General features: G+C 33.2%; 1 protein-coding gene across 1 annotated transcript in view; it reads left to right on the forward strand.

Annotated features, from left to right (window-relative positions):
* The window catches only part of LOC130449441 (frequenin-1), a 212,470-nt gene that overhangs the window by 121,550 nt on the left and 63,385 nt on the right, over positions 1 to 27,535 (forward strand). The window contains exons 2-4 of the mRNA XM_056787257.1: positions 5,405 to 5,429; positions 20,042 to 20,090; positions 26,534 to 26,623. Of these exons, the coding sequence (XP_056643235.1) occupies positions 5,405 to 5,429; positions 20,042 to 20,090; positions 26,534 to 26,623 (164 nt within the window). The remainder of the gene's footprint in view (positions 1 to 5,404; positions 5,430 to 20,041; positions 20,091 to 26,533; positions 26,624 to 27,535) is intronic.

Raw genomic sequence — 27,535 nt, forward strand, 5'->3', positions numbered from 1 at the left:
AAAAATCTTTGTATTTATGTCTAATCAATGTATTTAATTTCCTGTTTTACAAAGCATTATTTAAAATAAGATTATATAGTGAGAAATTATCATACTTCCATTCCAGTTTTTGAAACCACACGATTATTTATCATTCTCTTCGTTTACGGTGGAAACGTTCAAGTATAATTAAAGAATTACTTCAAATTTATCTATAATACCACTCGTTTATATAGTAAAAATGTATTTTTTGATGTAACATTTCCTTATTCGTCTTCGCAATCGCAATCCTCTTCTTCGCATTCTTTTTGCCAATCGACCCTTTCATGAGGAGTACTTTGAAACATTGCATCTAGAACGACGCCGCCGTATTTACCAACCCAAGTACCAAGCAATAGGCCTATAAATAACGCTCCAACATCGTACAATAATTTTGCCATCGTCGAATTTTAGAAACAAAATGAATTTGACATGATTATTAGTAACTTTGACAGATGATTTCGCTCACAATTCTGCCAACTAAATAAACGAGTATTATAATTTCACCAGTAAAAAGGAAATAGATTGACATTCATAAGGACCAAGTTCAACTTATTTTTCAGAAATCAAATTGTTTTTATGCATTCTCATACTTAGTACGCGCCATTGTATTGAAATAAAAATTGGGCCTAACTTACTATAAGTATATACTAGATATATCTGGGCTGGGGAAATAATTTACAGAACTCTATTTTTGATGACAAGTATTATTTATTATAAAGATTATTGTGAACATTTTCATAACAATAAATATCGAAGGATATATTATCTAAATCAGATTTATTCTAATATACAACAGAGGTCTATTAAAAATTAATGTTTTCCAAGTGTATGTACTGGTAATAGTTATAAAAATAAGTTTACACACCGACCGTTTTGAGACTTTAATTTCAAATTTAAAGAAATAAAATCGTGTTTCTGCATTTTTTTATAAAAAACATGGATATTTTTTGTTTGTAATTTTTGTTTTTGACATTTCCATCGTTATACAGAGACATGCTAACCTTTTGCGGGGGCAGAACAAGCTACATTTGGTAGATTTCTCATTATTTACTTAGCCTAGAGCTTAATCTTCTTCTATTTCCTTCATTTACTGTTCTAGATTCGAATTATTTTGTTATATTTTGCTCTACCAATCTTAATTGGTTCCTTTTATGTATTAGTCTACAGTTTTTCCAATTTCCATCAGTTTACTAAGATTCTTTTGTATTTCAAAGTCTTTCTAACCCTTTTCAGATACTAAACAGGCCCCATTTTGAAAACTACCCTTGATTTATCCTTGGTCTTCTTCTATTTTCCTCATTTATTGTTCTATAATCAAATTATCTTGTTATATTTCACACTACTAGTCTGAATTGTTGTAATTGTAATATTGTTATTTTTATTGAATAAATGTTTTACCGAAGCCTTGGTATATAATTCCACATCAAAATTACTAAAAGGTTATGGGCCCGCGATTAATATAAATTATTTGTTCTTATTCCGATAGTAAAAAGGCTAAGACAACGAGTTTGATACCATACCCGCAACTGTCTTGATCAAATTCTTTCCCATGGAACTTTACTGGAGGAGAAAGGAGTCCTTGATGATCCCTTCCGAGGATAAGGCAGCTATTACAGATGATGTCAAAGTACTGCCTATAATGATAGAGTGAACCACAGATAATAAGCACGATGAATGATATGATAAAGTCTCTAAAAAATGTATTTGAACGAAAGAGAGAAAATGATATCAAAGATGGAAGAGGACGATAAAGTCTGACTCGTGCTACTATCAATGCCCAAAATTTAACACTGTGATAACAGTTTTGGAAACGACAGCTCAAAAGTTAACCCTCAAGTTGGTCAAGAGCAAACTGTTGGATGCCGAGCTAAAAATGAATAATGCAAGTGACATTTCATCTGCTTCCGATGAGTTTTCTTTTGAAGCCAAAGTAAAATAATATTATAGTTGTGGACGTACAAAAAATTTAAAAGATTCCTGTCCAAAAATAAACGATGATGAAAGCCGAGCATTCCCTCCAAGCAGTTTCCGGCCAAGAGTAGACAGATACACTTCATGAGGTGTCTGTCCACGAACACGAAGTGGTGGACAGCAAACTAGAAGATAAAGAAGTATCATTGATCACTTTGTCTACAGAAGTGATGGAAAGAAAAATGAATAGGAGTGATTGTGTTAATTTTATTCTAGATATTGAAGAATGCCACAACATACTTTAAGGATATGTCGAACCAGTGCCGATTAAGATTGCTAATGGAACAAACTATATGCTAAGAAAGAAGGTGTCTCAATAGTATACTAAACAAGAACCGGCATCAGCGAAATATTATTATCGTTTTCCTGTTCTTTAAAGTGACACTTTTGAAATCCAAAAGTACAGAGACCATGACCTTCTTGGACAAAAAACAGTTTTTGCATTGTTGAGTGATCGTTTCTTGGATAACTGGGATAAAACACTTTCCATATAATATTCACACAATTTGTCTTCAATTTTCTGAATCGTATTTCTACGTAAAGGCTCAATCCAATCATTTTTTTGCATATTTAATCACCAACTACAATAATTTTCTCCAAATTAAAGTATACGTGAAGTTACTAGATGAAAACAGATAGTCTTATGCGAAAAGTTGTAGGAACAAAAAGTAACATCGAAAAACAATGTGGACTCAAAAGACCAAATAAAATACAAAGGTTATGATAAAAAACTCAATGAGCTGAAAAATTAGCAGAAGACAGACAATATTTGAATTAATACGAATTGCATAAACCGGATTCCTCACCACCTCTTAATTAATATCTGAAGCTCCATTTCCATTTGAGTTTTTAGTAGTTTTGCTCATCCCTGCTAGAAGATTGATACAATTTAGTGCAAAGTTTAGCATATTTTCAAATTATCAAGGTTCCAGTTTTCTGTTTTTGACAAGAAACTAAGTTGGAGATTGAACTATCAAATTTTGCACGAATAATATCCGAAGCTCTCTAAATCTTTTAGAATTAAGGAAATTGATTGATTTACTATGTTTTTCGATTTTGTCTTCCTTATGTTTATTTAATTTTGCAGAGTCTTCTATATCTCCTTCTGCTACTTGAGTTAATCATAATTTTCTATGTTTTACAAATATCTGTAAAAAATCTTGAGTATTCTCTCTAAGTAAAGCGCTCCAACAAAAGTTGCAGAAATTTTTGATTGAAATCGAAATAAACATCATTAAACATGGCAAATAAATAAATTTAAAACACAAAAACCGAAAGCTTCAGATAATGCGCGCAGATACATATTGCTGAAATAAATCTCTTTCACCACAACTTTCTGAATTCATAAATTATTCCTAACCTCACTGATTAGGATTTTCAAAAAGTTTCTTGATAAATCGAGAAAAATCAATTTGAAATAGTTTTTTTGACCAATGAGTTCTCATACCTAAATGATATAAACAGATTAAAAGTTAACTTCTTCTTAATACGGGGATTGTTACATAAGTTTTGATATCCCCAGAAGTTATTTTTGATCTGCGAGAATAAAAAGAAATCCTTGGGTGCCAAACAATTAGATGTTTTGAATGACTGTTCTGGCACTGGTTTATCATTCAAAATTGACTATTCTACGTTGCTTTAATGGAATGGTGGTGACATGTTCATTAATTTCGAAAAAACAGGCGACAATTTGCTTCAAAATACTTCGTGCGCGAATAACTTTTGTTAGATTTGGCTCGTATTGTAAGATCCATACGATACGAGCTTTTTTTAAGCCATTGGCAAATTATGCAGTATCGAAAGCGAACAAATATTTTTGACAGTCATATGTTCATGCCTCAATCTCACGGTTTTGAAATAACACGATATTTCAAAATCAGTTTACGCACAGCATTGATGTTTTCTAGCAGTAACGACCTTCGCGAAAATCATCCTATAGCGAAGTACTACCACGATTGAATTCGGAAAATCATCGCACGAAATTGTTAGCGATTCAATTCTATCTTTTGACCTAGATGAATGTTTCAAGTATCTATGAATAACTCAAATAGAATTCGTATAACACGTTCTGAGCTCATATCAGTGTTGCCACATCTCAAAACTTGAATAGCTACCCTCGTATATTTGAAATCCTTCTCTACACCCTAATTTTCATTATTTGTATATACTTCCCACTATACCATTCCGAGTTTCAGGTCATAACAACCCTGAAATTCCTGTTTCTTGTTCCAGATTTTCAATTATAAAAGTTTTCTGTTTTGTAGCCTAATGGTAGTCTAGATAAGAGTATTTTAGCCTTATTATGTGGCTTGACAGGGGATTAGTGTGTGAATATCTTACACAATGTTAATTTGAATACATTACCTTTTGTGATGCGGGTTTTCACAGCTGGAAGATTCTTAAACTTCATACAGCGGAGTAGTGAAAAAAATGTTGAGTTTAGAAATTGTTTGAAAACAGTTTTCATGATACAACAGCAAAATAGAAAGTGAATTGATGTATTGATGAACAGTTTCCACACAAAATACAGAAGAAATTTATGATAATATAATAAACACACGTAGAAGCATATTTTCAAAATATTTTGTATTACTTTCAAGTATAATTATTTATTATTTATTTTTTTTTATTTATTACAGTAGAATTCAAAAGATGAATTGTTGCAACCAATATTCACAAAAAGAGGCTCAATCCTATATTAGTTCAACTTCCACATTTTCTCTTCTTCTTCAATCGTATGATTTACTGGCTTTTCACAGTTTGCAGGCTTAACATTATTTACAGCCTTCAACTGTTTGACATCACTCATTTTAAGAGAAGTTTTTTTCTTGAAACTTTTCACACACACGATTTTGTGCAATTTCATGTTTTTTGAATTCCTTTCTATAAAGGAAACACAAAGAATATAGTTCTTTTTTCACAGAACGCAAAATGAACAAAATTGTACACTATAAAAAACAACTTGGTCCTCAAGATATTTGAACTTCATTTCGTCCTATGTCACAAAAAGATCAGTGATAATAAGATTGGCTGTTAGATCTATTCAAAAGGTAATTTCGTTATTTATGGCATCTGTAATATATATATTAGGATTTTATTTTCTTTGTGTATCCACTCAGTTATTTGTGTCTTTGTTTTGTAGTTATTCACAAGCTCTTGTTCTACAAAATGTCAACAATTTTTTAACAATGAAGCATTCTACTTTCTCAATATTATAAACCAATAATGGAACATCGTATATTAATATGTTCCAGCGATACATCAGAATTCAATTTATAATTAATAGGATAATCAATTTTTTCAACCACGTAGACTAATAATAAGTAATAAATTGATCAATATCATTTGTTTCTGAAGTTTGATTATATTTTCTTTTCTGTATAACGAACTAATATATTTCTATTGATTACAGTTACCGAGAAAGAAATACGACAATGGTAAGTTATATTTTAAATAATTTATTCCATCTAATGAATATTTAAACATTATTGATGAGGTAGTTTAATATTCCTAGCAAACTTTTTGTTGTATCTTATTTTACAAAAGAAATCAGAAAATGTTTTATTACAAATTATTTTTATACAATACGTCACCGGATAACTATTTGCTTCATTCCTCCCAATAGATACAAAACAGTTATACAGAGTGAGTTTTATGTAAGGAACGCCTCGATTATTTCGGAAACGGCTTGTACGTACATTGTTGTCAGATCTTTCCTTTTTCCGGAAAAATAATGAATCGATTTCTAGAGGAACCTTTTTATTTGTTTACTTTCTGAAATCAAATAATCGGGAAATTCTTTTGGGTATAAATACTGATAAACAAATTAGCTAAAAAGTCAGTTGATCTAATGTCATCCCGGGATAGATAAGTAAGCGATATATTCAAGTAAATTAATGTATTAAGTATGAGGTAAGTGTTGTAATAAGTTTAAGTGTATAGTTTAGTGAATAGTGACTAGTTTCGAATACTAAGTGTGAGATTATGAATGGAATAGATAAGTAAGAAGAGATTTGTTGTTCATGAATCCACCCTAACATTCAAAACAGTTTAGATCAATTAGAAATAAGAAAAATATCACATTAAAAATTTTCAACTCCTAAAATTATTATTATATAATTAAAAATATTTCGCTTCCTTTCTTGAAGGGTAGGATTGAAAGAATTTGATTCTAATTTGGCTGCATAACTCTCTAAGTACGGTTCGCAATACAGACTTTACACTGTCTTATTTTGAAGGCACTGGTTATAAAACATACGACCGAATTGTGAAAAGGGTTAAATTTTTCCAGAAAGAGTTTGAATATACAATTGATTCATAGTCTACATGCGATGCTTTCTTCAACCCGGATATTCTGGAACAATTTTCCTGAAGTAATGCGTGTATATTCAATTTTGAAATGAACGATCGGGATGCTAACTCATATATTCTATCCTTGTAGCTTTTTGTTTTTATAATTTTTGAAAATTTCCTACAAACGTTTCAACTTCTGTGTAATGCATGATATATAAAATAATTTTATTGAATGTGAAACAAGTTTCATCAATATAGTTTAACTTAGTATACTTATATGGCTTTTTCCAAAAGAATGGGTTCTTTCTTTGTTTGTCAGTGAGGCCATAGGTTTGAACATTGGAAATAAGCATTAAAAATCAATCTACTACGATCTTCATTCTATTTTTTATATTTTAAGAAGTAGATATCTCCTAAAATTAGTCTATTCAATTATATATGTCTATGTCATGGTTAATTCTTCAGAAGAAGCTCAAAAATTTTGTTTAATAAGAGTCCTTCTAGCATCCTTACATGTTTCAGTAATCTTTGAAACAGTAGTAATTTTTATCTTAAGATTTCTGGTGTTTTTTTATTGTTACAAACAAGTTCACGACATAGTCCGTCCGGTCCAGTCCGATTTTTAAAATTTGACGAACACGGAATTCATTTGAGGTTTGTTGTTATATATGTTTTTATCTTAGTGACTATATGTTTACATTCTTCTTTTCCTAACTATTTTCTATGAAGTTCTTTCTATTTCGATTTTGTTCATTTACTTTCTGGAATTCTAGAAATGTCGTTTCGACAATATATTTGAGCTTGCTTAGAGGCGAAATGATGAAATGAACGGAACGACATTTCTAGAATTCCAGAAAACAAAATCAAATAAATAACAAGACCTTCCTAGAAATTATTTTAAAAAAAAACATATAAAAACAAACCTCAAACGCATTCCACTTTCGCCAAATTTTAGACTTTCATTATAACCGGACTGGACCAGCTTCACGGCCTATGCCGTGGACTTGTGCTTCCTAATATTCCAGAATTATGTTTCTTATAGTTTTTTGAGAAATTTCCAGCAGTTCTGAGTATAGAAACCGTTTTTAATAGACTGTAACAATGGAATTTCGTGAATCGTTAGATAAACTATTCCACTAATAATTTTGACCAATAATGATTCGGTGGAGGCTCAGTTTGCGCCACTTTTTCTTTGAATTTCAATTATTATATATTATTATATATATTATTATATGTACCACTTTGTAATCGTGAAATAAATTGAGAAAGACAACATTGTGCTCCATATTTGTTTTGATCAAATTCATATCCGTCGGGACTTGTAGTGTTCAGATAAATATGGATACGAATGGAATCCATACAGTACCAATAACAATTGTAAAAAGTTTTAATAACGCCATTTCTCTAAGTAAAGTTTTCAGGAATATTTTCGCTCGAATAAATTTTCCATTTTTATCCTCTTCAAAAATAAATGATTCACCGAGTGCCACATGTTCGACATATCCGGTGTGTGTACATCTGGAAAGCATTTGCTTTATAAACGAGAAGAGATTTTTTTATAAAATACATACATAAAGATTAATTCAACTCGAAACATTTTTTTTTCCAGAGATTTATTCTGAATCCGATTTATATCGTTTCGTGGATTGGTCAGCAGAATTAAAATATAACAAATCTACTGTTTTTTCAGATATACAGAGACGTAAATTTATAGTTCAGTATATTAAAACCCTTCTTCATATTTTGTGTGAATCAAATAATTTATCGTAATATCAAACGAGAACATGGAAAAGTGAAAAAAGATCTACCGCAAATGTTTTTCAATCAGTAACATAAATAAGAAGCTTGTGGTACTATGGATAGCAAAAAATCTGTTCAATAATGGTCAATATTAACTTTTAGATGATAAATTTATACCAATACCTTTTTAACTCGAAAAATCGTACTACATACCAAGAGAATAAGTTTATTGTTCGTGATTGAAACATTTGGTGGTCATAGACGCGTTGTGCCAGCTTGAAGCTACCAAAGATCGATATTCCTCAAGAAGCTAATCAGGAATCTTGGTTTTAACCTTTAGTTTAAAGTCATTGGGTGAGCTACAAGTGTTAGTACCTCACACGTGTAAGTGCTGGGCACCCACCGATGACATAATCTGCAGTTTCTTCCCCTTTCATACACTACAGGCACTCGGCACTATCCATGGAACTTACAGCATGTAAATGACATTTTACATAATCGAATTTGTTCAACAAGAGAGTCATCAATGATATGTTACGTTTGTTTAAGCGAAAAAGTTGATAGATAAACCGAACAGAAGGCCCACCTATATGTTCCTTATCTGGTTTCATACCAGGTGTTTCTATCAATTTTCGTAGAGACTGTTACAAGCAGAAAACCATGTGGCCTACATAAAGAAGAGGTTCTGAGTCTACTGGTCGTTTCGCTCATCCTATAACAATTTCCTGAACGTCCCAAAATTGAAACTTCCACATTCAAAATTAAGACTCTGAAAGCTATGAACAGTAAGAAGATAGGTACGAACATTGGGCCGGCAATATTGAAGAAATTATTAATTTAAAATTCCAACGACATTTATTGTTACTTAAAAATGTTACAATCGCAAATTTATTATTTAGAATTCATATAAGGGTGCTTCAACTGGTCACGATTGGTCAGTAAGTTCAAACAATCAGTCAACTGTTTAACAGATTCAAAAATATGAGTTTTTGACTTTCATTGTTACAGTCAATACACATTAAAGAAGTTTCCAAAGTATGCGATTGATTTTACTAGTAATTTATTTGTGATTATGAATATTATTATATTTTTACTTAGCTGAAAGCTAAGCTGAAAAACTGTCCTTGTAGGGTCGTACAAACTTGCACGGAAAATCTTTTCATTTTCATTCAATGAAAAAGTCCAAAATTAATGGGATCATTTCATAATACCATGAAAAATCCAGCGAATTGTAGTAATAGTACTATAGTGTTGTAAAATAAACTGTTTACTAAGTTTTGCTTCTCATTTAATGAAATTAAACACAATTTTTCCACAATTTCTTGTCATTAACACTTAAATGTCACTTTGGATATGTAACCCTAACTATTGGAGCATACATAAAATAATCTAAAGGTCAAGGTGTCAAAATATTAACAGTAATTGATTCCATCACATAGACATATGACTTAATACATCCCCAAAGAAAATAATCGAATAGTTTAAAGTCGCTTGTACAACGTGGCAAGCTAATATGTGCATTTCGTGAAATTAGTCGTTAAGCAATTGCTTATACCGTCTACCAAGTGGTACCACCTTGCTGAAACCACATCGTTGCAACAATAATAACTTCCAGCTGAAGCATTATGTAAGGAGGATAAGGGGCATAATGGATAAATATACCACCGACCCTTAATGCGCATCGAAAGTTCTTCTGGTTGTATGGTTGTTTTGTCGATTAAAATCCCCCCAAATTCGGTTTGTTCACACAGCCATTTAACTAAAAGTATACTACATCATTGAAATAAAACTGTGGATCAGTGTCATTGTTTCTTTTAGTAGTGAATGATCTTCTGATTCCAATGCTTGAAAAAGTTGCATTTTATATTAACGTATACTCATATTTTAGATGAAGAATCTAGACATAAATTGATTTGTTAAGCACGATGACGAATCGACATATCGTCAGTTTGGATTGCAAACCATAATACCATTTGTAGTTTATCTTTTCAACTATTCTATTGAAATTTGATATCTGACCATTATTTCAACCCTTTTTTGAAAAAATAGGTCAAATCTTCATTCAATTTTTTCCATGGTATTGTTTTTTTTTTGTTTTTTTCTATAGAGTTACTCAAGCCAACGATATTTGTATCATCGTGAACGCGACGCTGTTATACGTCTTCGGGATGTGTATTGTCGATTATAATGAACATATTGCGGAAACGATGGAAAGTTTATTGAAAAAATTTCTCTGAAGGACCATAAAACTCGCATAATGTCTCTTGGATTGAGCCATTCCGTGTAAGGAACGTTGCTACGGCGCCAGTCTATTCATAATGAATTACCACACTAAACTAAGTTAGAAACGGCCGAAAACTGATACATCGTTTATTGCAGAGAACATTGTTGCCCAACTGAAATTTTCTTTTAGTGAGAAATTAATTTTTCAAATTTTTTGTTAAAAGTTCCAAAATAATACCTTATTAAGCACGTCATTGAATCATTCATCCAAATCCCCCGGCATGATATTTATTGTATATCATATTTATAGCTTGGAGAAATATATATATATATATATATATATATATATATATATATAATTCATGAATGTTTCATGACAATAGGAGTTTCCACAAAAAAACTTTGTTATATAACGACAAATCGACAAAATACAAACGTCAATCGGTCTTTGTCATTTTATCGCCGTTGAAGTTCTGGAAAGATTTGGATTTATAGCGAAATCCAGTTAAGCCACAAAAATGTGTATTTATTCCGTGTAACATGCGATGATTTTGCAAGAAATATGATTTCAGCGCCGCTTCTAACATTTCATAAAAAATTGACACTGAGATCATAAAATGTGAGGCAAATCCATATAAATATTCATTTGATATGATATTTATATACGGCGCTTTTCGGAACTCAATTTTTATGCCAATCCCTTCCTTCACCTTTTGGATAGTGATATACCCTAGGCCTGAAGACGTATTATATAGCTTGATGACAAATTTTAAAAATGATCAAGAATAGATAAAATTTTCCTACATCCGATGTATAGATGAACCGTGAAGTCATCATGATCCCATTCGCAAACCTGGCAAAAACTATACTTAACCTGCATCTTGACGCCCCGTATCGCTTCTAGGTTAAGTCTTTTTGAACAACATTTGAAGAAGGACGGAATCTGAGCCCATATACTCAAGTACAACGCCATCTCAAATCTTCACACTATCATAAGTCTACAGGTCTGGCACGCCGGACTTGTTAGGAAGCTTCTGAATATCTGTCTACCTTATCCTATCATACAATCGATATATTTATATCTAAAGGTGACCTGTTTACCCTTAGTTTCTGAAGATGATAACTTGGTAATCGTAACACGTGTGAGACAGTGTAATTGTGAATGTTGGTGTTTAAATTTGTTCAGTATGAATATCACCAACGGTTCCAAAGATTCCGGATATTGACAAAGGCATTCCTGTTTGAAAAACCTCATTATTTAGTGGCTAAATTCTACAATTCACCATTGACTGGCATAATTCAATTTAGTATAAATTGAAATATCAATATTGGATTTTAATTGTTATTATTATTAAGTCAAATTGTGAAATTATCTTATGACAATACAACAACACCGGTTATGACAATATAGACATAACCTTCATTCGAAGCCGTCTGAATGACCTAAAAGTACGATGCGTGATTCATATCATTGATTCACACAATACCATTGCTATAAACACCCTTCTCATCCGTCAGGTTATTATTATTCGGTCCCTTTCTTCCGACCCTACAAGAAAATTCCTAAACCTTACCCACCCCGTCGGTGCTGTGAGTTTTCTGCGGTTTTCCTGCTGAATAGGGTCATTAGCCAAAAAGCTGATGACAGGGAATAAACTTCAAATGATGTTTGGTTTTAATAGTTCCCAATTTTAATTATTTCACTCGCAATAGTAGTTGGATGTAAGCTTAATAAGCGAGTGTTACATTGAAGGAAACCTTCCTAATAATCACTCCTATTTAAGCCGTTCAGAGGAACATTTGGTCTATATAGAAGCTATTATGATACTCGTCACTGCGACATTTTTTCTACGGTTTTCCTTAACCAGGTGAGCTCATCATAAGCGAAATGACAGACGATAGTAAATACTGTAGTTGTACTTATCCTTCTCGCTACTCTAATCTACTCAATATCACTTTTTTCATTCGGTCATAAAAAAACATCCCAGCAGAGGAAAATAATCCTACATCAGGGCTATTCCAAATGACACAAAATCTCTTATTTAACCTCATTAAATCTAACGATCTTCTTCTCTTATTTCTTTTTCCATCTATTATGATCTTGAGCAAAATTTGACTTGTTGTCTTCATGGATGACAAATAAAAAAAAGAAGAAAAGTTACTGAGCTTCATTCTAAAAGTGCTACGACCCATAGTATAATTTCTGCTTTTAAAAGTGGCCATATAAATAAAAGTACGTGATAGCTAATAAAGTAAATATTTATATACACAAAATTCATAGAAGGTTACATATGAAAAATTAATTTACAAAGTGGATGCCTTGATAGATTAATTTTGATCAGAAACTTGCTGCCATTAGAAATTCAAATGAATCATTGTATATCTTCAAACTTAATCCTCGAAACGTGCTCCCACGAAAGATAGTCGTTTTTTTGACTAATGAGTCACGGACAGAATGTTTTGAGATTCCAAATTCGAATCTTTATTGATTATTTAAAAAAAGGGAGAACCATAAATAGATAATATTATGCTGATTTACTGACTTATTTGTTAAAAAAAGTGTAGCTGGAAAGCAGTTGCAGACAAATATAGTAGTACAGAAAGAAAAAAACAAACGCGAATATATTTTTGGATGGTTTCAACTGAATGTGTAGAGTGAGATAGTGAGAAGATTATGTTAACAACTAGAATATTTGTTACAGTAAATACGAGCACGGCTCAAATATAATCCAAAAACGCTATATATGGCACGCCTGTATGTTTTTGAAGACCGAGGCTCGATTCTGTGTTAGCTGTGTACCTTATTACTAACAGTGTGGCATAGTTTGAGTCGGAGACGCACGTTTCCCGCGCGCGCTACGGCTTTGAGTGAACGTCAAGAGCCGACCACCATTGCGCAATGTATTGTCATTATTTTTTGATATAGTAGGTACTAAAAACACGGCATTCACGAAATCAATTCAGTATTAAAAATGACCCACGAACCAATACCATACCATACAATATCTGCCGCTCTGAACAACTCATTTTGAAGGGTTGTAGGATTAATGATCGAAAAATTTCGATGGAACTCCACATTAGTATTGATAGTGGAGAGTCTACCATCAACGAACACCTTCAATATCACAAAATAACGGCGCGATGGGTTCCCAAATTGTTAAATTTCCTACAGATGAATCCTGAGGATACTACCACACTCCCGAAAGCAAAGTATCGTCTAAAGTATGAAGGAAGAATGAGGAAGGGGCGAATATAACTAGGTCCATGGATAAGATTATTTGTACTGTATTCTGAGACCAGCGTAAAAAACGTTCCATAAACGCTGCATTAGGGTAACGGGCGCCTTCATACCATTAAGGGCGTGCGTTATCCTGCGACTCGCGCTCGATACATTATCAGAACTGAAATGAGATATATAAGAACATCCCCCATACATTCCGAACTTATCACCGTGCAACTACCACATTTTTGTATTACTGAAAGAAACCTTCGGAGGTCAAAAATTTTACACCGGCGGCGAGATCAGAGCGTTTATGACGATTATATTTGAACCGCCCTCGTACATTGAACATTGAAAACATTCCGCACTCGTAAAGGTGGTTAAAACAGTAATGAAAGTCGTGATTTTGTGTCTACTGTAGCAGTATTTTCTGAAACTAATTATTTTAATTGACATGGTGCCCCAACATTAATGAACTTTACCAATTTAGTGATATCCGTTCTTGCTAAAATGGTAATATATTCAAGACCTGGATTATTTATTGCAGTTAATATCCTTTCAGGTGATAATAATAGTCCTAGATATGAAGTTTCAACCAAATATACAGGGATAGATTAAGCCAACTACACTTTCCAAAAATGTAAAATACTAATTTCGGGTTTTATTAGAAATTTGGGCAGTCACAACCTGAAAGTAAACAAAATATGAATATTAGCTCTCCCATAGATTCAATTCAGTATCACAATTTTTTGTCCTTTGACTGCTCTCAACCATTAATAATTGTCAATCACTATGATGAAGTAAATGCTTTTGTTATTTCTTGTAAACATCTTGAAATAGATCAGAAAAGAATTCTGAAAAATTATCAAATATTTTGAAAATGCAAATGGCGTATATTCAAAACTATATGGAATGTTATTGATAATAAATAATTACTGATAAATAAGTTTCAGAAATTACAATATTTTCAGACCATCAAGTGACATTCAATTCAAATCATCACGCGATGCCAAAAATGCTATGCGGAAACAACTATGTACAACAGGAGCCCAAAAAAGGAAACAAATTTCTCAGAATTGACAAATATTTTGGAAAACTGGGCATCGGATATGAAAACGCAAATGGCGAAGATTATATAATCAAAACTATATAGAATGTTGTCGTCAAATTACTGATTAATAAGTCTAAGAAATAACATTATTGTGAATCATTTTAATGTGATGTTGGATTTATAAGCCAATTTAAAATCTACTTACTTAAATATTACCTCCAATTCCTTTGTATGAACAGGGGAAGTTATCAGAGCAAATTTTCCTTGTTTTTCAGTTTGGTTTTGGAAAAATTGGTTTTACCTATTTACAATTCTTTAATCGTAACCTTTGAGTACAGTTACATCCTCAGTCAAAATCAATACATAAATAATAATAATAATAATAATAATAATAATGTAAAATTGTTGGAAAATGTAACCAATAATAATAAATTTGAAAGCGCAGAAATTGCTCTATAGTTTAGTAGTCAAGGAATGAATGTGAAGTTTCCCGTCAAGGAAATTTTCCCGAAAATTTATTATAAAACAGGTAAGTCAAATCAGTCTCCGAAGACGATAACTTGGTTATCGAAACGCGCGTCAGACAGTGTAATTGTGAGTGGTGGTGTAAAAAGTGTATTCAGTATCTCACAGAGGAAAAAGTTTTTTTTGAATTAGTCGTGATTCAGACTAATTCAAAAACTACTGGAGGAGACACGACATATCTTTTATTTCATTCCACCAGCTGTTGTTACATTTGTGGAAATGCCCAATAGGTTCAAACTATCTTAAAGACAGCCCTCATGCGGGCTAAATAGAGGTCAATCCGTTTCTTATCAGGAAGATGAACCTGTATTTTCGGAATAGTTGGTCGGGAATAAAGAGGAAAGGCAACATGTTAAATACGAGTTCATTTTCTTAGCCTTGAATCCGCAATCAGGAAAATGTTACAAAATCATAGCGATCCGGCGAAATAAATGATGAGTTAATGGATTATAACACAAGCAGAAAAGTCAAGCTTCACCAATAAAAAAATCAAATTGATAAATCATAGCTTACCAGCAACCGCCGTATAAAAACTTGCAATGATGCTGGAGAAGTAAGTAACTAAGTAACTAAGTAAATACCAAGTGATTGACGCCTCACAACTAGTTGGAATTTTTTGCCCTAAGGTGGAGCGGAAGCTAATGCCTGTGCTGTGTTATGCTGTGAGTTTGTGTGAGACTCTCACCTAACTAAACCACCCTCCTCTTTTGTACTCCTTAGGAGTTGTGTACGCCGGGAGGACAATAAGTTGTCATATCATCGGCGCACCTCTCGTATTTCCTTTCTTATATTATGTATATATAGATTTGTGTGTGCCCGTTCTCTTTCTCTTTTTTTGATCATAACGTCGGACATGACTTTCGTTACCACAGTCCAGGTTTCCTTACTATTAATCATATATCCTATATCTCACCGACTGATGGCAATTATCCTATTTGATTTTCGAGTGTTTTCCATCGAACACATTCGTACATTTAGATGGATGGATACCAAAATATGTTTTTAATTGGAACAATGCAGTCAATGACGTACCGTCAAGCTCAAAAAAGTCCTGAGTTCCAATAATCTCATGTTCGCCAACTGCATTGAGCAACATGCTCATGAATTCGAAGAAAAATATCTCATTTTTTTATTCAATTTATTTTTTGTTCAATGAAATATTAAAGTTAACGTAATTTGGGTTCACAATTGATTTTAAAAGTATTCAAATGAATTTCAATTGTGCATCAAACTAATATTCTCGTTTTAACATTTTTTTTTCAACCGTTTCAACCGTTTCATTTAATATTTGCATACTTCGCATAAAAACACATTTCATTCGAAAAATATCTCTAATTTTAATGAATCTTTGCTTTTGAATCAAAAACAAAAGTTTGGTATGGAACAGCAAATAAAATATAAAGTAACTAAAGATGGAAAAGAATTATTTTGACTTGAATCCTAAGCGATTTTTTTGTCAAATATCCATTTATATTTTTACCAATACTTATTTCTGATATTGAATAGTTGAAAATATGTTAATAGTAATACTAAAAATTGATTAAAATTGAAGAAAACAACCTGCGGGATTTCGGTGCATGACTACAGGAGGTTACCGTTAATATTAATTATCTCATAAACACACTTTCAAAGTTCATGATCACAAATACAGTACAAAATGATACTTAAGCTTTTATTGAAGATCAATTAATGACGGAATTGAAGTTATGGGGATATTAATTGATATTTCGAAGTACTTTGCTAATAAAGGAATAATGTAATTAGAATTAGAAGCTTTTAGCATTGTATTTAGACTGAGCTGGTGCTGTAAACAAATATTGAAACGGCAGAAGTTCAGAATAAAATCATTTGCATGAAGAAAGTAAATTGTAATTATGAATAAATACGGATATTTAATTGGATAATCACACCACAGAATTCATACCAATCCTCTAGACACCCTCGCGGAACATGCCGAGATCCTTTGACTAGGGCACAAAAAACCGACAAAGAAGCGAGAGAGCGAGGCGAGGCGAGAGCTATCATGTACAGTCTCGCACTTGGCATGTCTCGGGATGTTTCGCACTCGGCATGTCTCGGGATGTCTCGCACTTGGCATGTCTCGGGATGTTTCGCACTTGACATGTCTCTGGATTCCTCGCACTTGGCATGTCTCTGTATGTCTCGCACTCGGCATGTCTCTGGATGTCTCGCACTTGGCAGGTCTTGAGCATTCTGAGCTGATGCAAATACCCTAGTTAATTGTTCTTCTCTCTTCCACTTTATTAGAGGCTTGTCCTGTATTCTCCAATCTCTTCAGTCTCGATTTTAGGATGTAATGTCCATTTTGTAGACGTGTGCCTACCACTCTTCGCGTCTTCTCCTCCTTACCAATCTGACTACATATGCTATGCCTCTGCCCCAGAGGGTTACTCCGGCTATTGATCTAACTGTTTTCATCACTGTTGTTCAGAAAAGTTGTTTTTTGTACACGCATCCAGTTTCGTTTCAGCTGCATATGTTAAAATGGAACTATAGCTGCTTTGTAAGTATATACGCACCTTGCTTGAGGTGGACATAAATTTATTCTACCACATTCTATTCGCAGTCAATTTTTCTACCATTTTGTTGAATCTAAGAAGCTTTCGTTGTAGATTGTCTTCGTATTCTGCTATGAGAACATCATCATCTGTATAGTAAACAATTCGGGACTCACTGCTTCTCATCGTGTAGGCTCTTCCTGCAGTTTGGACTATGTAAGTTTATTATGCGATCTAGGACAAGGTTAAGCGCATTGAACATTGTCATCCTGTATAATTCCTGTTGTTGTCATCTATGAGTGTGCCGCCGTGATTTACTCCTTTACAGTTTAGTGAGTTAAGTTCCTTGACTATTTGTTAACTTACTTTAAAATGCGTATAACTTCTTTGAGTTATACCCTTTGAAAGCCTGCGTTAGGTCAACAAAACATAGGAAGGGTGGCGTATTATACTCCATAGCTTGTTCTTCAATTTGTCTCAGTATGAATATTGTGTCTGTTGTGAATCTATTGTCTTTGAAGGCCTTGCTCCTCTTCATTTATTTCTATATTTAACGAGAGGTACATTGTTATTATCCTTGCCAGAAGCTTCGTTATAGTACTAAGCAGACATATGCCTCGCTAATTAATTAGGTTTGCCTTTTTTTATTTTTTATAAATAGGGGTGATGCTGGTTCTTTACTCACTGGGTACTGTCTCCGAAGACATCGTCAAATTTATTAGAGTTGCCAACATATTTAATCGTTTCGATGCTGATATTTTTCGGTCCTGGAGACTCTCTATTTGACATTGGGATCGCTGTTTCAACCTCCTCCTCGCTGATTTCGACTGTATTAGTATTTTCTTCCAGTGTGCTAAGGGTATCATCCTGGTCATCTGAGTATAGGTTATTGAAATGATTTGAAAATTCGCTCGGTGAGATTTTAGTCGCCATATATTCTGTGTAGTCGGTTTTTCTCTTTGTTTAAGTAATGTTACTAAATATTAGAATAATTACACATATTATGGTTAGGTTAGGTTATTACAAATTCCACGGCTCTACCAAAAACAAAAAACATGTGAAAGAAATTTAGACAAGTCTAGATAAATACAGACTGGACACACATATCTGACGGGTTGTTACCAACGCCAACGAAAAAAAGGTTGAAGAAAGCTTATTCTAACGTAGTGCTTTAAGTCCTGAAGCATCGGACCTATCAAATGCTTTAGTACTTCGGAATAATCGCGTAGAGGCAACTAATGACCTTGAGCAGCTGTGTCCCTCGAGTGAACCACACGTAAGACGTATTTTTTACTAATTAAGATGCTTTTGTTGTTTGATTTAATGATTTATCCGCTAAAAGTTATTACAAGGTTGGAACCTTCACCGATACGTGTTTAGAGATTTGAATTTTCAAGTTTCGAGACATCATTTTTGAAAGAATACATATGCAAAAGTATCTTTTCTACGAGCAGAAAGTTTTAAGGAAAATTCGTATTTTTGTTAATCAAGCTCAGCATTAAGTAAATATATAACGAGGGTTACATACGAAGTGAAAATATTTCCCTAATCCCATTTTCGTCTATACGAGGCTTTCAAGGAAAAATTCGTTTCTGTTCAACGCGCTACAGCGTTCTTAGTTACCCTAATTTGTAATGAAAAACCTGATCTAACGTAGTAGCTTTCACGATTGTGTCGGTAAGCATGTTAAGTACAATCAAATCAGCATTTTTTATCATCAAATACATTGTTATTCATATAATTTGCTATCCATTTATTCTTATAGTTATTAAGGCTGACATCAACGTTTCACTGTTAACCCAGTGACCCTGCCTCTAGCCCAAAGTGCGTTTTCGGAGTAGTCAGAACTGCTCAGCTTATAAAGGATAAAGTAGACAATGGAAGTCCAGAAACTCTCGACTAGGGTTACTTGGTACACAGAGCAACTCTCTCAAGCATTTGTAAGCTCTTGCGAAGCAATGCGATTTGACGGGGTGTTCAGAAACCCATTTTTTCCTAAGTAAATGGTAAAGAATAAAAGCCAAATATTACAGTAGAACTTTTAAAGTGATAAGTGACCTGCCGACTATTACATTTAAACCAGACTCGGTTAATCATTATCACAGTGGTGACAGCGCTTTTTCATTTGACTCTAAGGAATTGCGAATTCTTATCAGATTTCTACATCAAGAAGAAAAGTCTGATTATTCTAATGTGTGAAATTCGAAAGCCTGTAGCTCTCAATCAAGTCTAATATGATATACTAACTGGAGAAGTAACAAAAATGTCTTTTATGTTTATAATAAGTGATAGTAAATGATTTTTTTATGTAAAAAATCCTTGATATTATCATTAATACTTATTTATAATACTGAATATTGAGATATGAAAAAATTTTTGATCAGTTGATAAATACTCAAAGTATCAAATTCGTAACCTCATAATTAATTTTCGCATCTATTTTTAACAAACAATTCAACGAATTATATTTTGTTTCAGGCACAAAGGATTTTTAAAGGACTGTCCCAATGGACTTCTGACGGAGCAGGTGGGTTGAAATAATCATGTTATAAATTGTTATTTTTAGACTGAGAAAATACTTTAGGTGAGTGAATGAATGAAAACTCAACCTTTCATTGTTCGCCGTTAAAGTTGAGGTTCAAAAGTGTTGAATGGACTATTTTTTGTTGTAAGAAAGTTGTGGTAATTGAATAAGTATACACCTACTGTTTTCCTTTTTTTACTTTAACCTGAGAACAATTAGAAAAAACCACTTCTTTTATTCTCTCTGATGTTTAATAATATACAGTGAGAGTGAGTTTTACCTATGGAACGCCTCAATTATCTCGGAAACGGCTTGTACGTAAAGAGTTTTCAAATTAAACCAGATTTTTCAATCGTAACTATCTAAATGTACAATATTTATTGTAACTTTGGTGGAGATATTCTAAATGTAGCTATAACTCCGGAATTATAGCATTTAGGTCTAAAGAACATTAGATGAAAAATAAAAAGTATTTATTAGGGGCCGTACCACAAGACCCTTGTACACAAAAATTTATAAAAATCGTACTGGCCGTTTCCGAGATAATTGAGGCGTTCCATAGGTAAAACTCACTCTGTATAATATATACGGTGATTCGCGAAGCTTAGGCCTGAATGTAACTGTTTGGTGATACCTCTTAGTTTTCATATGTTTTATTTTGATGATATTTTCAATACGGTTGATGTTCACCTTAAATAATGCAACATTCAAATTTCATGGCTGAATTTTTTGTGCATACAACTAAAATATTTCCTAGTAACTGTTTGGCAAGTTGCTCTGATTCTGCTTTTTGAAGCATCTAAATCGTTAGGAGCTGTAACAAAATATTCACAAACAATAATCTAACAGTATTATACCTAGTGCACAAGCTTGATAAAGTACTGTACCATTTCTTTCAGTCTACCTGCTGCGACCACATAGTTGATGTCTCATTCAATGAAATATCTTCCAGCAAATGACGAGAATCCGCAACAAACATTCTCACGTCCACCTGGGGTTTCTTGCCGACCAGTTGGGCTTATTAACTACCGCTGATGTAAAACCAACTTTAGTCATCCCTCAATAATCTATTGACATATCCGCATTTTGCTTCGATGTAATTATCAACAGTTTTTTCCATCGTTTTTAGCTGGAACATTCTGTGTGATTTCGGATGCTTGTTGTCCCTTTTTCCTACTTCTGGTATGAAGGTTATTTTGTTACTCTTCCAAAGCTCTGTTTATATCCCAGCGTTGAGCTACCCCAACGATAAAAGATTAAATATTAGAGTATTGCTCCTCTTCCTTTTCGAAAAAGAACTGGGAAGTTTCCATCAAGTTCATTTTATTCGTTCACTGCTGCATATGTGCTCGACCATTTTCTGTAGATTCTCGTAGCTTTTCTATGTCTCTCACTTTCCGTCATATGGCTTTCTCAGTGCCGTACTTGTATTGATTTCAATCTTATTCAAGACCTCTTGGAGTTTTACAGTTGTGAAGTCAATATCCTCGCAGAATTTCCCGAAGATTTGCCACATTTTTTTTCGAATTCTTTGTTGCATGTAGTGATTTTATCGGTGTAGCTTTGACAGTGTCGTGGATCTTAACTTTGATAGATGGTCATTTCATCGAGGTCTATCGCTACTTTTCTTGCTATTTGTAAAGGACAACTCGATTTGTACGTATTGAAGATAGCCTCTAAAAGATTCAGTTCTTGATTCAGTTGCTGTCTATCCGTTCTGGTCTAAATGCTCTTCAAGTTATACTGCGTTATACATTTTCCAATCCATTCAGTTCTAGATCAGTAGAATCGGTCTCTAGTCTGAACATAATTATTCTATAAACAGAGAAATACAGAAAATACGGCTACTTCGAAACCCTCCCTTTCGTTTAAGAACAATTTTTCTCAGGTTGAATTTATGTTTGAAAATTGTTGTACTTTTTGTATTCTTGCGTCCCCAAACAGTGTTGGGTGCGTTTGCATCGTATCCTAGGAGTATTGGCAGCTTCTTTTCTTGACAGTACTTATCTAGTCTTCGCAGTTTCAAGAACGAAACAGATCCGTTTCCATCGGAGTAACAAAAGACAAAATTAAATTATATCGTTTTTTATCATTGTGTCATATATTAAACAGATGCTTTGGCAGGTGAGTCCTCTTCTGTAGTCCCAAGGTACCTGAATAAGGACTAAGCTAAGTGAACGCTTAATCGATAACTGCTGATGCCTCTTTAGCGTGATGGGCTACTTTGGCTCTTTCAGTGCCTCAAGTTCAAAAACCGTGTGTTTCCCTTGGTGTTATTGAACGGCAGCATCGGTTCCTCCTTCAGTTTCCATCGGAGATCTTCTTGCTCTGAATTTTTAGTACGTTAATTTATAACTCTATTGGTGTTTATATTATTTTATTCTGTTGCATAATTGATTTTCAGTGTTTCAACACACACGTATATTACAACTATATCTAAATTATTTCTATGAAGAATGTCCTAAAAAGTACAAAATTGCAGGCTTTGGTAACGTGTCAATCACTTTCATAATGTGATTTAGTCAAATATATTCAAATATAAAAACAAACTAAACTACCCGTCAGCTGTTCGTATTTACTCCCGATATACTGAGGTAGAAACGATCCTATCATTGGCTCCGAACCGATTACTTCATTCGGGATCCGGATTATTTTAGGAAAATTCAGATTGTGATTGAGTTAACCCGATCATAGTGTTCGAAAATCCCTATTCCAGATATATTCTCATTTACCCATCATGTACATTGCGCCTTTAAAGACGGTATTGGTGAATATTTGAGCAACCAATAAATTTAAATGATCTTCGTTTCATTAGTTTGACAATTATCGAAGTTCTTATTATAATAAGGACCGAAAATTGATAACTTTACTGTGCATGTCGACACTTGGTTATCGTATCAAAGATATTTTAAGGTTATAGTGAAATTTTTCGCAATTTTGAGAGAAATGACCAATCAAATATCAGAAGATCATCAGCGCTATTTTAACGCATCATTTGTTGATGTGTTTTAGAAGTTCGTAGTTGCTTCTAAGCTTAAAAGCTTAGATCCAACAAGTTTGGTCTATCTGACTGTTGTCAATCAGGAAGATCAAAAAAATTAGAAGAAGGCAGAGGCAAATCTTTGTCAGACAATTGAGGAGCTCTAAAACACCTTCAACCAAGCTTGGTTAACCATCTAAGAATATTTGCAGCTGATTGGAAAACTAAACAGGGCAGGTGGAATACAACAAAGTAACCAGATCCATCACTTACAATGTTTTAGAATGCTCGGGATAGATATAAAGTGAGCGGCCAAATTTTGGAATACATTCATTTAAAAATTTGGAAATATGTATATTGGAACATTAAAATAAAATTTTCGACGGCAATAAACACTTTTTTGTTATTCCTCAACATTTATAATAAGCGACACATCAATTACAATGTTTATATTCCACATTTTGGTTTCAACCATGAACACTTGAAGAGAAATTTCCAGAAATATTTGCCGTTTTGGAAATAACGTCATCAACAGTCTTGTAATCATTTTCTTGTATTTCATTATAATAAATATTAACAATTATTTGTTTTCCGCTATCGTTAAAATGAAGCTTTTTCGTTCTCTTCTTAGACGGTTACAGCTAATGTCAACAACTTCATCCTCTGTCTCCGTGTCAGAAATATTTAAAACAATTACGCAACAAACAAATATAAACAATCGCACTGCAGTACTATAACACGATGCCGTCCCTGTACTACACCTGATCTAACGGCTTCTTCAGCTATGCAGCGCTCGTCCCTTCCTCACGACTTTTTATTCGTGGTATATTATAGTGCCACTGATTTGAACCAATAACGATGCCGCGTAGCGTTCCGGCCAGTGTGCTCACGTGCTGATCATGCACTGATCATTGTTATAGTTTTTTATTTTCCTTTAATAAATAGACTTTAGAAAAATATCAACACCTCTCAAAATTTTTCAGAGTCTGATATGGAATTTTAGAGATCAGAAAACAAGCTATCAGTGCACTAATGACAGACAAATTGGCAGTGTCCGACATTTTAAACTCATTATTGAATGGCGAATGAACCTTTAGAAGTATTGAGAAGACTTTTCAAAGTAAACAGAGCAGATAACATCTCCTTCAGGTGGAGCCCACTCAACTCATTCTGTAGCCTCAATACACATATTTTTAAAATCTGTTTTGGAAACCTTCAGAACAAATATTGGAATCTAGGAGATCTTCTAGAATGATCATAAATACTTGGTTTTGGTTTTGTCTCAAACAATTTTGGTATTAAGCTATAAATAATTATCATTTTGATGGTATATTAACAGAACATTCGACTGCTTCTTCTATGTTGGAAACATATATCAAATATACTAACCTCAACGTTATACTATGCTCTATAAGATAATACTTTTTTGAATCTATCAAAACAATCATAATTATAGCAATTCTTGTCAGTAGGTATAACAGTTATGAAGTTATGAAGCATAAATTTGTAGTGTATCACATGAAATAAAACTTCGAACCAGTACGACTAAAAGAATTTAGTAACTAAAAGTGATCTGTACGATCACTTGATAAAGTCGCTCTGTTTTATCTGACCAGAAGTCAACCATACTTCAGGCTTCTATCTACGGTTCAAATGTTCCTATGATACTTCCATGACAGCATGACATTGCGAAGCCGAGTTTCCATCCGAAAAAGACGCTTCTGTGTGATTGGTGATGTAGGTATCCGCAGAATCTGGATTTTGAAGTGCTAAGACCCAGACAGTTAATGCAGATATTTATAATGAACATTTAATGGTCATCTCTATTTCCATATTTGGTATGATTACAAAACTTCTAAGTAACTATTATATGTTTTACATTTCCAAATTAATTCCGAATTTTCCTTCTGCATCTAGCAATTTTAGAATACATTATAATTCTACCTCTCTTATTTTCCAATTTAATGGCATTGCTCGATTTCCAAAACGTTAATTCACTTGTAATCCGCGGACTTAATCTACTCAACCAGTCAAACCCAAATAGGTTTGTTCAGTTACCATTGATATTAAATTTGAATTGTAATTAGTAAATGGATTCTATGCTCATTTAATTAAGTTGATATATTCTGAGTAGGTAGGTCTATACCTAATTGTTTTCGTACTGCTGAGCTACTAAAACCACAAATTTCAAAACGTAAATACGGTTCGGTACACAGGGACAAAATTGCTTTACCCACAACTGCAATTAAAATAGAACCATAAAGTTACTAATGTATTCTTTAAACATATACAGTTTCTTATTTATTTAAACCGTTTTTAACGTTGGAGTGAATTTATACACAGGGGGCTTCTTACTTAATTCATTTATACACTAACAATAGATACACTGTTTTATACACTAAACACTAAACTACTCGTTATTCACTAAAATTATTCATTCAGACTTAAGTATTCACTAGCTTAATCAATTTTTTTAAATTCACCTTTCTCGTTAATAAACGAGCGCATATTTATACAAAACGGATTTTTCAATAATTCGGTTCTAGAATGTACTAGGTCTGGTTGTTAAATAACGAGACTGGTTACGAAAAAGGGTTTTATTATAAAAATTATTCTACATTCGAATTATCCCCTTCAATATACTTCCCTCCTCTCACCAAACACCTTTCCATACGTTTTTTTATTGATCAAAGCAGTGCTGGAAGTCTTCTTTGGTGAGGGCATTTAGGAGGAGGCTCCCTTTCAAAGTACATCTTTTTCTAACCTTTCAAGGAAATCTGAGTAGACCCTTTGAAGAGTTATGGTCAGGAGTCAGATTTCTTGACACCAATTTCGCATAGACTTTTTTTATGTGTGATTCCTCGTATAAAATTTTTTTAACCGTATCTTTATCGGCGTTTACAGCCTCGGCAATCATCTGGATGCTCATTTATCGATTTGCACGCACAATTTTGTTGATTTTGGTCACTGTTTCCGGAGTTGAAACAGTCACAGGGTCACAGGACGACCTGGGTGCTGGTTATCTTCAGGGCTCTTCCAGCACTCATTAATCTTTTAAGGTTTATTTTTTTTTCAGTTACTCCAAGTTTATCGTGCTGAAATCTGATCAAAATTTAGATAAATCAATATCAAAATAGATACATTTAGATAAATTGCATTGAAACTGTGTTTTGTATGAAGTATAGTGAAAATAACTGCAGCAAGTAATTCCTGTCTGACAAATTCATTTTATGATCACATCTCTCATAAAATGAATGTTTATTCAGATATTCCATAAATTATATATCAATTTTCTATTCGTATATCATTTTTTTCTAGTTTTTAGCTATTATATAGCGAGAATAAAATGCAAACATATAAATACTGTACTGAATAAAGCCCCAGAGTATTTGCGGATTACATGAATGTGTAATACAGTCATTAAATGAAAATTTATATATTTATATAAATTTCTTTTTTGTTTCAGGGATTCATTAAAATATACAAACAGTTTTTTCCACAAGGAGATCCATCCAAATTCGCCTCTTTAGTTTTTAGGGTATTCGACGAAAACAATGTAAGTACTTTAAAACTTAGTTGGAGTCGTAAACATTTTGTTTTGATTTGTGTGCCCTATCTCTCACTTTGGTAAAATTGATGGCATTGTTGACAAAAATATATCTGATAAACTGCTCCCTTTATGAAGATTTAATTGTTTTTATGAAAGGAAGCAACTATTCAATATTGTATATTCATAAACAAGCATTACGCTTGTGGCAATAATATACCGAAATGTACTTTTTTAATATACAGGGTTTCCGCATAAAAACCAACACAGAGCACAGGCGTATATGGGAGTCCAAAATATGACGATTGAGGATAATTTACCTCTTTACCAAGTTGTGTCCCTGAGGAGTTCCGGGGCTTCAAATCTAGACCAAAAACTTCGAAATCTTTAACTTAAAAATACCAAACTTGGTACAATGTATAAGACTGTTGAAATCTTATGGTGAATAGAAAGCCATCGAACATCGGTTTATGCATAGTGGAAAACCAAATAAGGGATCCATCCATTTGTTTTCAGTAACTGTGGCTATCCGTGTCCAGTCAGCGCTCGAATAAGGAAAGAATTCAAGCTACGGTGGGGGCAGTTGGTACATACTTTTATTCCTTAGAGCTCAGAAGGAAATGCTGATTTTACAGCTCATGTAGTGAATACAATAAAGAGGTAACTGAAAAACTAAGCGCGAAATATTGTGCCGGATGACAAAAAAGAAGATTACTTTAGGGAGTCGTACAGTCAATCTTATGGATATACAGAGAAAGACTCTTCTACAAGTGCAATGCAATGCAATTTCTGACTGGATTCTCTCCAATAGATCTCACAATAGAAGAGTGAAGACAAATAGAAAAAGAAGATGAAGATGAAAACAAAATAAATCAAATAACACTAAAAAAATGGCAATAACGATGGGACAGTAATAAAAGT

Source organism: Diorhabda sublineata, chromosome 10 (genome assembly GCF_026230105.1).
Source record: "Diorhabda sublineata isolate icDioSubl1.1 chromosome 10, icDioSubl1.1, whole genome shotgun sequence".
NCBI lineage: Eukaryota > Metazoa > Arthropoda > Insecta > Coleoptera > Chrysomelidae > Diorhabda > Diorhabda sublineata.